The following is a 12,829-nucleotide window of genomic DNA, read 5'->3' as shown; positions in this document are numbered from 1 at the left end:
GTAACTTTACATAGCATATACTGTGCATATGAAGTTTCCACAAGTTTCTTTACAGTGGATAAAGGTTCTTTATATTATTGAAATTCTTTGTCACACTAATGGTACTTTTTAAGAAATACTGTATTATCACTGAGAGGTTATTTATGTAACTAAAACTCCCTTATTATGAGAGTGTACAAGGTAAATTAGTTTTGAAATCTAGTTTCTCCACGTGCAAACCTGATTACAACCTTATTCACTTTTGGAGATTATATTTTTTCCTGAAGACTGCAATAAGGTGACATTTTTTATTGCATTTATTGTCAAAAGATGTTCTCTGTTAAAATGAGCACAAACACATTGGCATGTTCATCATTTATTGGAAGACAAATGATTAAACACCATTTCTTTCTCAACTAAATGAGAATTTTTCTGGTGGGTTGTGTCTTGACTTCCCATCAGCCAGTGGACGGCAAGTTCACTTTGTGAGCACAGGTGACAATCTCTAGCATGACCATGGGGTTCCATGTTCCTGCAAAAGGGAGAAAAATCTTAACTTAGATTTTAATAGTTATTGTATTGCCGTTTTGATTCTGTTAATAAAAACTTAAATTTACTTTTGACTTCATCTTTGCAAAGTTTCTGTTCATTTTTACAAACTCAAACTACATTCAAATAGAAAATATTCATTTTTGGAATCTGTTTAACACAACATTATTTAAATGGTTACGAGTTAAATATGTATTTTAAATCACATATCTTAACTCACCTAGCAATGTCACATAGTCACATAAGACACAGTTTTTGTGGCTAGCTGCAGCGAGCAGAGTGTTTTTTCTCATTGCTTGTGTTACACTCCACTGAGTCGGATCTAGCCATCGAACCAGTGGAGGTATTAGACTTGTTACTTGTGTTGCACTCCACTGAGTCTGATCTGGCCATCGAACCAGTGGAGGTCTTGGACTTGTTACTTGTGTTGCACTCCACTGAGTCGGATCTAGCCATCGAACCAGTGGAGGTCTTGGACTTGTTACTTGTGTTGCACTCCACTGAGTCTGATCTAGCCATCGAACCAGTGGAGGTCTTGGACTTGTTACTTGTGTTGCACTCCACTGAGTCTGATCTAGCCATCGAACCAGTGGAGGTCTTGGACTTGTTACTTGTGTTGCACTCCACTGAGTCTAATCTAGCCATCGAACCAGTGGAGGTCTTGGACTTGTTACTTGTGTTGCACTCCACTGAGTCTGATCTAGCCATCGAACCAGTGGAGGTCTTGGACTTGTTACTTGTGTTGCACTCCACTGAGTCTGATCTAGCCATCGAACCAGTGGAGGTCTTGGACTTGTTACTTGTGTTGCACTCCACTGAGTCCGATCTAGCCATCGAACCAGTGGAGGTCTTGGACTTGTTACTTGTGTTGCGCGCCACGGAGTCGGATCTGGCCATCGAACCAGTGGAGGTCTTGGACTTAGTACTTGACCCAGAAGTGACGTATATGCAGTCTGGAGAGGTTTCTAGTTGTTTTGTGCATGATAGAGAGAGAGAAAAAATGTGATAGAGAGATTTAGACAAGTTTTATATATTTTTACATAAAAGTAAAGGATCTTTTCTGGCATTGATGGTTCTATTAATATCTTTCTTTGAGTTTGAGAGTTACACTTTATTGTGCATTACAGGAAATTTGTATTGGAGTCCAGCTGCAGGATACAAAAAAGCAGACACATACAAAAATAGACAACAATAACAGCATCAACAACAACAACAGAGACATTTTAAAAGTACCATCTTAACAATTTGCTACTTTAAATGACAAAAGATACAGGCATGTCTGTAGTCATGGGTGTAATAAATTTAAATAAATAGAATACAATTAAATATCCTCTTTATAAAGGAACTCTAGGCAGTAATTCACGCATTGTAAATGAACTTGAATCACTTGTTACTGCTCTAGTAATTGTAAAAACCAACAACTCAAAAATCGATTGAAGTGATGTGTACTTTTTTTACACCCATAACTTTCTTTGTTAAGACGCACAGAATGCTATTTTAATTTGCCTGACAGATTCTCATACAAGCTTTCCAAAACTGCTTGATAAAACAACAACATATAATGTTCTGGCTTACTCCAAACAGTCTGCCTCTGTAAAAATGTATAACCTTTTGCCTGGAAGCTTGCCAAGTCGGCATTCAATCAAGGTACTTCAAGGTATCCACTTAGTTAAAGTTACCTTGAATAATAACAGGACTCTAATCACCAACTCTTTTGGGGTCTACTATTATTTCAATTGTTTTTTTTAATTTACATCGCATCATTGAACAAAATTCCTGATTTTGGACATGCAGTTTGAAGGCAATTTAATTGTGATGAAAGCTTTTCTGTTTTTTTTTTTTTTTTTGATGGTACAGTGGAGAGTATAGACAGGAAAGTGTGGGGAGCAGACAAAAGGGAAGGATTGGGAAAGGACCTTAAGCCGGGAATCGAACACCTCAGTGCTAAATGTCAACACGTAACCACAAGGCTATTGACAAAGCATTTCTGTTCTAAACAGTAGTAAATAATGGTGAAGGTACTTACCAAAGCTTTCAATTTCATTCATCCAACATCCAATTGAAGCTTCTAATTATTCCAGACCAACATAAGACACCTTTGAATTACATGTGGAATGTGTCTATTAGTTAGTTATAGCTTTGTGTGATCAAATTAAGCTACAATTTAATCTAAATAAAGATCTACTCAGGTTCTTTTAACAATGTTTTTTAAAGGACTTACTAGATTTAAAGGTGGGCAAGACAGTTCTCCCTCCGGGCAGTTGCTCAATGATGGAAAATTTGGAAAATGGAAAATTTTATTAAAGTATATTAATAAAATATGGTTTGTACAATTTCTTAATCCTGTGCCTGGTGGCCCTGATGACAACCATCCCACCCCTGCCACCTCAACTTGAACCCAAACACTTCTAGATGTTTTCCTTTTCTGCTACGCCTTGTTTAACCTTCCTGTCGTGTTGGTTAAATGTCATGTTGGTTAAACTAATAAGTTATGAATTGATATGAAAGTGTTGGATCCTCGAACGTGAATTAACTTCCTGATAAAACAGTGTATCATATCTTCACACACAGGGATTCCCAAACTTTTTTATTCCGGGACTCACCTAGGCAAGTAATTCAATCTCAAGACCCACCATAATATTTGGTCCCACTTTATATTAAGTTTTCTTAACTACTTTGTACTTACATCAAAAAAATAAATACAATGTACTTACTGTGTTTATATCATACTTGAGGTTGGGTTATGGACAGGTAATATAAAGTGGGACCTAATATTTTAATATGGAAAAACGTTTAAAAAAATGTATCCATTTAAAGCAGTCAAAACTATATGGTGTGTGGCTTTTTGGATTTTGTGATTTGATAAACAAAATAAGGCTCAAAGTGCTTTTTGTGGGATGCTGGCTGTAATGTGATCATTTTTTTATTGAAAAAGATACTCTTCTTTTTTCAGAAGAATTTTATGATCAACCTTTGATCAAGTCCCTTGATTATGATCAAGCCCCATCACATCCCAGTAAATTCCACTGCTAGTGTAGTCATAAGAAATTATAGTCATAAGAAATTATAGTCATAATTTCTGCTGTGTTTGCTGGTTGATAAATCATTCAGATGGATTAAAATTTCAATTTCTTCGGTCAGAAGAAAGAAAGTTATTTAGCCAGCTGTCTATTAGTAATGAAACAGTAAAAGTTACTTGTAAAAGTATTTTGATTTCTGTCATCTATTGTTCATTTTGTAATATATTTTCAGCGCTTATTTTTTATTTTCGTTGCAGTTATTTTATGCCTAATTCTGTAAATTCATGTTAAACACTATTTTGAGACATTGTTCACAGCTAAAGAATGTTGAATAAAAATTTGGTGGAGAAAAATGATTTTTGTGCTGAAATAAGAGCAGTTAAAGCAGACCGGTCAATTTTGACCGGGAACACTAAAGTAAAGGGTTTGATGTGAACACGACAGGAGGGTTAATCATTTCAATATGGGTACATCAGGATTGAGAAATTGTCTTTTATATTGCCGAACAATAAAAATAAAAATAAAAATTAAGAATAAACTACTTATTAGTATTAAAAATTTGTAGTTTCCTTTAATTTCAAAAAAATTTATGAAATTTAAAATTTTCTCACAAATACTTATAATATTTCCCAAAAGGGAGTCAACATTTTTCGTTTCTTCAATAAATTTGTCCATTGTTCTGTGAAAACAAAAGATAGTAGGAGTTATTAAACAATTAAAGTGCTTCCAATACTTAAATTTAGATCAAATTTTCATTTATACATTGGCATGAAACACAGACAATAAATAATGTTTGTCATCTGGTATAAATTACTAATACATAAGAACTGCCTTTAGGATTACAAACACTAATTGTAAATGATCCCCAGATACCTATTTAAAGTTGAAAAGAAGAGTTAGAAGACTTACCAAATTTTCTTTTTTTTTTTACCCATGGTGTGAAGGTCTTGTTAATTTATAGAGGATCTGAACCAATCATTCTTCATGGGCTGGACATGGGAGTTTCTAGTTTTGGGAGTGGCAATAAGTAAGGTTTAACCTCTAAAATAAAAATTGAAAACCTAATGCTTAAAATGTTTTTGTTGGAGAACCCTTTTGTAATTATTTTTAATTTAGTTTTAATTTAGTTTTATTCAGCCCAAGCACCACTCAATACAGCATTGCAAGAAGTACAGTTTTGCATTTTCTCTCTAGTTCTTAAAGGTTTATCCAATTCTAATGAAAATGAAATCAGATGGCCCTGATGACAACCATCCCACCCCTGCCACCTCCACTTGAATCCAAACACTTCTAGATGTTTTCCTTTTCTGCTACGCCTGGTTTAATCAACTCAATAAGGATACAAACAGGATTGAGAAATTATCTTTTAAATTACTAAATTGGTAAAAATAAAAATGAAGAAAAAAATAGTTATTAGTATTATGAAAACTTTGTAGTTTCCTTTCATTTAATTTTTTATGATTGTGACAATGTTCTCACTAATACCTAAAATATGTCCCAAATTGGAGTGAATAATTTTAATTTCTCCAATAATATTTTCCATTACTTTGTTCTGAGAAATCAAAAGGAAGTATAGGAGTTATTAAACAAAAAGTGCTTCTAATACTTTGATTTAGATTACATTTATATTTATACATACATACATACGGTTTATACAGTAAATTTATTGTCATATAGCATGGAAAATAATGTTTGTCTCAAATTATGTATTTCCATTCTATAGCATTACTAATACACTGCCTTTAAGTTTACAAACACCAATCATTCTCATCCCAAGCACCTTCTTAAAGGTTTATCCAATTCTTTTGAATATGAGATCAGACAATCTTTTGAACGTTTGGCTGCGCTGAATTGACTGAGCAAATTACTGATATTCATCTGTGTTCAAAAGTTATGCTAATATAAATTAAATGAGACTGTGTTTGATCAAATTAAACCATTTCTAATGTATCTAAAAAAAAAAAAATCTGACAAACCGCATGTCTGCTTTAATGAAATTACTATAATTTATTTTCTGGCTCTGCACTGTCCTTCATAGCTGTGAGGGTGGCTATGCTGGAATTTATTCACTAAATGTGTTTCCATCGCATTTTATCAGAGATGCATAAAGTACTAGAGACCCAGACTTAAGTAAAAGTACAATCGCTCTATTAAAAAAGTGACTTAAGTAGAAGTAGAAGTGCTCTTTAAGCACCATACTTAAATGGAAGAACTTAAGTATTCAACATTTTTTTGTACTTAAGTGTTGCAAGTAGTTTATTTCAAAATTTACTACTCAAGTACTGAAAGTAAAAGTACAAATATTGTGTAATGTAGTTATTTTAAAAAGCAGTCAAAAGACATCAAATTGTTTTGTTTATTTTAAATATTTTTTTTGGGGAGAACGAAAAATTAAGTTGAAAACAATTAAGTTGTCCCAAAAACAAAATCAAGAATTGTGTTGATTCAGCTCATTTTAAAAACATTAATTTCAACAAGCAACAAAAATGTGTTTGTTTGAGTGAATGGTACTGTATGTGTTTTTAATAAATACTAATACTATATTAGTAAATATAATATACTATCATATACTATACTACTATTAATACAATTATTTGGACTAAACTTACACAGAATCTCTTCATTAGATCACATTGGATATGCATTTCTATGGAAATAATGAATTTAATATTCATATACAGCAGTTGAGAACCAACACATGGCACCTATTAGGTGAAGTCTGGTCAAGAACAAGCACAATGGTGATAATGAATGGTAACTTTATTTATTTAGTTTAAGTTGGGTTTGGTTCTATGTGAAGCTGAAAGTTGAAGGCTTGTAAATCGACTGGAACTTTCCTTTTCTTGACAGTTGAATTGTTCATTTATTGAGTCTGATTCATTGTTCTGACATCTGATCATTCCAGTTGCTTTTGCCGCAAATACTTCCCTATAACGACATCAAACTTGTCAAACCTGAACTGAGTTTTATTCCATTTTCACATGAGAAACGTTCACAAAGCGTTATCAGAAAAAAACAGCCAATCAACTGTAAGCAACTTTTATATTTAAAATATATTTCTTTATTGTCTAGATCAGGGGTCACCAGTCTCGGTTCTGGAGGGCTGGTGTCCCTGCAGGGTTTAGCTCCAACTTGCCTCAACAACCTGCCTGGATGTTTCAAGTATACCTAGTAAGACCTTGATTAGCTTGTTCAGGTGTATTTAATTAGGGTTGGAGCTAAAATCTGCAGGACACCGGCCCTCCCGGAACAAGTTTGGTGACCACTGGTCTAGATTATTCAGAAATATATTTTTCATATGCAAAAACCTGCTTTAAAGTTTAGTTTAACCTTAAACATAACCTGCCGGTACAACATAGAGCAATTCCGATTTAAACAAAAAAAATTATAACTACTTAACATAAAATGACATGGGCATGGGAATACAAGGCAACGAAAACCCTTCATAATGGTTACAGGAAACAACAAGACTCAGCACTGTGTGTGTGTGTGTGTTGGATAAATAGTCCATGTAATGGGTCTTTAAGCAGCTTTAAAAGTGCTTGTTTGCAATCAGTTGGGATCAGGAACCGGTGTGTGTGCTGTGCATGCTGGGAGTTATAGTTTGTTTGGTGGCAGATTTGTAGTTCTCCAGCAATACGCAGTAGCTAGATCGCTAGTGACTGTAACAGTAGTGTAAAGTACATCAGAGCAGTTCACATTCTAAACATGAGTCCACACACACACACACACACACACACACACACACACACACACACACACACACACACACACACAATGACTGTAATGTGTTTGTAAAAGCTTGTTGAAGACTTGCACTTGTCCGTCTTGATTCGGCACTTGATTTGACACTTGAATGCAAAGGCTTGTTCATCTATTGTGAGTCACTGTTCTGACATCTGAACCTTCTAGCTAATTTTAACACAAATACTTCTTTACAGCAGCATCACGCTTGTCAAACCTGAATGATGTTTTTTTCCCATTCTGATATGAGAAATAACCTCAAAGTATTACCTGAAATAAAGAGCCAAGGAACTGTCAAATATTTTAGCACATTTTAGACATTTCAACTATTACAAGATACTTACTTTATTATATACATTATTCATATCAAGAATTTTAAATAAAGATAAATTGCTGAATTGGCGAGTTTACTATTCTGGAATGATCATTAGTAGTGGTGTGAACCTATACTGGTCTCACTGTTCAGTTCGGTTACGATTATCATGCCATTGATTCGGTTCAATTCGATATCTTGGTGCATCTTAGTCGCTCAACAGAAAGGACTGCGATTGGCTCTTACACGCTTGCGCTCTTCACAGATGAGTGACTGATAAACAGCAGCGGCGATCACAGCTGATCCTTGATAGACACGATGGAGAAAACTCTGCCGACATGCACTTGTAACAGCTGAGACGAGAGAAAAGGTTACGCCAGCAAGTCAAATGGGCCACAGCGAGAGAGAGAGAGAGAGAGAGAGAGAGAGAAAAATGGAGAAAATTTACTTTCGTTATTTCAATCACCGTGAAATAGGGGCTTTGGTCAGCAAAAGACTGTCCAGCAAACACACACGCACTAAAATTGTGCACAGATCTGGCGTTTTTAAGTAGTTGGAGCATTGTAAATACTTGCGCTTGCCTCCCTCACCATAGTAGAAACGACGTCATAGCGCATTTGAGATACATGAAGTCAGTACATAATAACCGGTTATGATTATTACTCAACCGATACTGAATTGTCCACATCTGCATCGCGGTGCACCGAAGAAACAATTAATTTTGACACCCTTAATCATTAGTATGAAAAAACATATACTGAAGGTTTTAGGGATATTTTTTTATTTTGGTCCATGTGAGAAAAATGACTTGTAAATCAAATAGAGTAAAATCGTAAATTGTAAAACTTCAGACTGTCATGTGAAGGTTGGGTTTAGTAATAAGGCAGGGGGTAGAATATTAAGCATTTTTATACTTTAAAACTTTGAGCACATTTTTATTAAGTTGTGAAATTACTGAAAAGTAATATAAGAATGAAGTGAAGTACATTTTTAAACTAACTTCAGGAGGATCACGTGCTTATGATTGACCACGGCTGGTCCTGCATTAGCTAACACATGATTCACCAATCAGACGATTCCTAAGTCACCATAATTAACCAGAGTTTTTATACCTCAGTCATCTTCATTTTGAAGAATCCTGCTCTTCCACCCCTATTCTTCTGCCATCTTCCTAGATAAGGCGGCATGGTGGCCCAGTGGTTAGCACTGTTGCCTCACAACAAGAATGTCAACGGTTCAAGTCTTTACCTGGCCAGTTGACGTTTCTGTGTGGTGTTTACATGTTCTCCCCATGCTCTAGTGATGCGCGGCTGGCGGTTATATATAGATGAGATGCCCAAAATAATGGATGAAGTGCAAGAGTAGCCTACTGTTCAAAGTTTTAGTTGGAGGAGTCATCAGAGGAAAATCTGCTATCATTCTGGGAGAAACAAGATCATTTATTTCCACGACTGCAGCGCCTTGCGAGTAGAATCTTGTTCATTCCTACAACAAGCGATGCGAGCGAACACTCATTCAGTGCAGCTGGCCGTGTTTTGGAGACAAGGCGGAATCTCCCGAATCCAGGCACAGTAGATGCTGTTCTGTTTTTGCACAGTGCAAAGAAAAAGGCCAAGTAAACACAACAGCTGCCGTTTAGGCTGAAGTGGCACCGTTTTTGTTTTTTTGTTCCTTCATCTGTAAAAGTAATAAAGTCTTATTTTACTTTCTGTATTTATTTTAAATGAAGTAAACGTTGTCTAAAGACAAACTTTTGTTTTCATAAATAAATTTACAAACGTTTATGATTAACATATTATTTTACTATCAGAGATGCGCAGATTAGCTCACCGAATCTGCTTATATAATCCATGGTGACCAGAGCCGGCACGTCCATAGAAGCGACCCAGGCGGCTGAATAGAGAGGGCGGCGTCCGAGACACCCCCCTGGTCCTCTTTTTCGTCCGTGACAATCCCCCCACCACCCCGGTCCTCGCTGTTGTACGCACAATCACACCCCTGTCTCTTGTTTTTGTTTCGATATGAGGGCGCATCTAGGCGGATTTGCCTAGAGCTCCAGTTCAGTTTGCTCTGGCCCTGATGGTGACCTATTATGCCTAAAACAAAGAGTTAAATTATTGAAGGGACTCGTAAGTAAAGTAATCGTGGTCTCGTTGGTTTCCCCGGGTTCCTCGGATTCTTCCCACCGTCTAAAGACATGCAACATAAATGTATTGACCAAACCAAAATTAGCACCATAAACAAGCTCATAGTCAGCAGTATATTTCTCTTCATAGCAATCCCTAATTTGTCATTAGCCATAAATAAGCAGGGTAGTTCCCGAGATCTACCTGAGCTTAAACGCCCCGCTTGCTCTGAAAACATGCCCCAGGTTCGAGGATCTTTTAAGCTCAGGGCTCTCAACTGGGACAGCATGCCAAACACGATTTTTAATCAATCATCAACTCAGCGTGAACTCATGAATTAAATGTCAGTAAAAATAAATGAAGTAGATTCAACCTAACCTAAATTAAACTGAATAAGTATTTTAATTATATAATTATTATTTGATTTTATTACTTATTTTTAGCAACATTTACTTAATTCTTAAAGTATAATCAAAAACACTAAGGATAGACTAAATCTTCTTAATTGGTGAGTGAATATACTTTAAGAATTAAATAAATGTTGCTAAAAATTAGGTTGATTCATAAATAAAACTGATTAAATATTTTAATTATACATACACTTGAAGTCAGAAAGATTAGCCCTTCTGAGATTTTTTTTTTCTTATTCAAATATTTCCCAAATGATGCTGAACAGAGCAAGGGAATTTTAACAGTATTTCCTATAATATTTAGATGTCTTTTAATAAGCCTCTAAATGTCGCATTAAACTGAATTCTTGACAAATATCTTGTAAAATATTATGTGCTGTCATCATGAATAATGATAAATCAGTTATTAGAAATGAGTTTTTAAAATTATTATGTTTAGAAATGTGTTAAAAAAATCTTCTCTCCGTTAAACATAAATTGGGTAAAAAATATATATAGGGGGTTAATACAGAACAGTTCTTCTCTCAGGCCATAATGCCTGTTAGCTGTTACATGAAGCACATTTCTGACATATTGAACATTCCAAATGCTTACACAAATTCCCACACATGACAGCTGCTTTTAACACAAATGCCTGTGACAACACCACACGCCTTAAATCGGAATAGTTTTGTTTTCATTCTGACATTCATTCTGACACAAAAATTATTTTCCTCTTTAAGTTAAATATTTTTTTCTGATAGTCTACTGAACAAACCATCGTTATACAATAACTTACCTAATTAACCTAGTTAAGCCTTTAAATGTCACTTTAAGCTGTATAGAAGTGTCTTGAAAAAATCAAGTAAAAAAAGTGTTTAAGGTCATCATGGCAAAGATAAAATAAATCAGTTACAGAAATGAGTTATTAAAACTATTAAATGTGTTGGGGGAAAAAATATTCTCTCCATTAAACAGAAATTGGGGGTCTAATAATTCAGGGGGGCTAAAAATTCTGACTTCAACGGTATATTCAGAATATTTCTTGGTTAAAAACCAAAACTGCAAAATTAAAAAAGGAATCTTGATTGTTCATGTGCTGTAGTGCGAATATTAAAGAACAAAGATTTGAATTACAGCCCATGAATAACCTAGATCAAGTAGTGGTGTAATGCTGATGTAGGCCTATTTAATTAATAAAATTAAGTAAAATATAATAAAGTTAATAATTATACACTTATTTTAAACCGGTTTGCACTTCTTTCTTATGTTGAACACAAAAGAACCTAATTATGTGCAACATTCACAAGACCTAAAATTGGGCTTGCCTTGATCCAAGACTAAACTTGACACTTGAATGGAAAGCTTGCTCATCTATTGTATGTGAGTTCTGACAAATTCTTCCCTATGGCGAAATCACACTTGTCAAACCTGAACCAGGTTTGGTTTCATTTTCATTCATTCACAAGGCATTTTCAGAAGTAAACAGACGAACCCAAGAATGATTGTTAGATTTGTATTTAAACTGTAACGACTTTCTAATCTACAAAAATATATATATTGAGTCTAGTCTGTTTTAAAAAAGCTGAACAAAATATATGCAAACTGCCCATTAAGATATTTTTAAGGGCTATTACTGTCAACATTTCTCAGTGATCCATCTGTAGTAATATTCTGAAATTATCAAATTATGTTGTTGTTATTGTGTAATATGATAATCCTTAATACATTTTAAGAATTGAAATGTATTAAGATATATTAGGAGCATTAAGTGTTAAAAACCAAGACATGACTTAATGACAATCATAACCATCCACTTATGTTTTCATACATCTTGATTTTTTAAAAATATATTTAGTTTGTCTACTACATGCATTGGATTTAGATTTTCCACCAGCATTAAGTTACGGTCAGGATTCTGCCACTTTGGTCTTGTCAATTGTTATTTTGGTGGCAGAGTTCAGACACTAGTCCTGTGATGTCTTGTATGTTGTGCTCGGCTTGAGTTTTCTGGAGTCGAGCACTCATTTTCTGTCATTGTGAGGACTGTCGTGGCCGTGCTTGATGCAGGCACGCAAGGTCGGGGCGTGCTCAGGATGCGCGCCTTTGTCCTGGTGTGTGGTGTTTTGTTCTCAGCGCTGCAGTCTAGTTGGTTTTGGTTTTGATTGGCGCTGATTGGTGTCTATTCAGAAGTATCGCTGTAACACCCAAGAGGAGAGGAAAAGTCACGCAAGCAAGTCAAATGGGCCACAGTGAGAAAGAGAAATGGAGTTTACTTTATTCTCTCAATCACAGTGAAATAGGGGCTTCTGCTGTTCAGTGTCAGTAAAAGACTGTTCAGCAAACACACACGCAGTGAAATTGTGCACAGTTTCTGCGTTTTTAAGTAGTTGGAGCATTGTAATTACTCGCACTTGCCTGCCTCGCCAAAGTATAAATAGTATATGTAGCTATGGCGACATAGCGCATATGAGATAAATGACATCAGTACATAATAACTGGTTATGATTATCACTGAACCGATACCGAATTGTCCGCGTCTGCATCGCGGCCCACCGAAGAAACAATGAATTTTGACACCCCTAGTGCTTGTGTCTTGCGTTACGTTTGTGTTTTCTAAGCACATGGCTCAGTGTTTACATTGTGCTCAGCGTCAGCACATTCAGAAAATAACAGTTTGTTGGCAAAAGCTGTCAAACGCCACCTGCC

General features: G+C 35.3%; 1 protein-coding gene across 1 annotated transcript; it reads right to left on the bottom strand.

The window, feature by feature from the left end:
* Positions 1-339: 339 nt before the first annotated feature.
* Positions 340-3,077, bottom strand: si:dkey-7c18.24. Its single transcript, NM_001082832.1, is given in 6 exon segments — positions 340-511; positions 749-839; positions 967-1,035; positions 1,414-1,493; positions 2,555-2,624; positions 2,750-3,077. Coding segments are annotated over 5 exon segments (336 nt in total). The 5' UTR covers positions 2,577-2,624; positions 2,750-3,077; the 3' UTR covers positions 340-437.
* Between the last annotated feature and the right edge of the window lie 9,752 nt (positions 3,078-12,829).

This window comes from Danio rerio, chromosome 20 (genome assembly GCF_052040795.2).
Source record: "Danio rerio strain M-AB ecotype USA chromosome 20, GRCz13ab, whole genome shotgun sequence".
NCBI lineage: Eukaryota > Metazoa > Chordata > Actinopteri > Cypriniformes > Danionidae > Danio > Danio rerio.
This window is presented reverse-complemented; position numbering and strand designations above follow the sequence as displayed.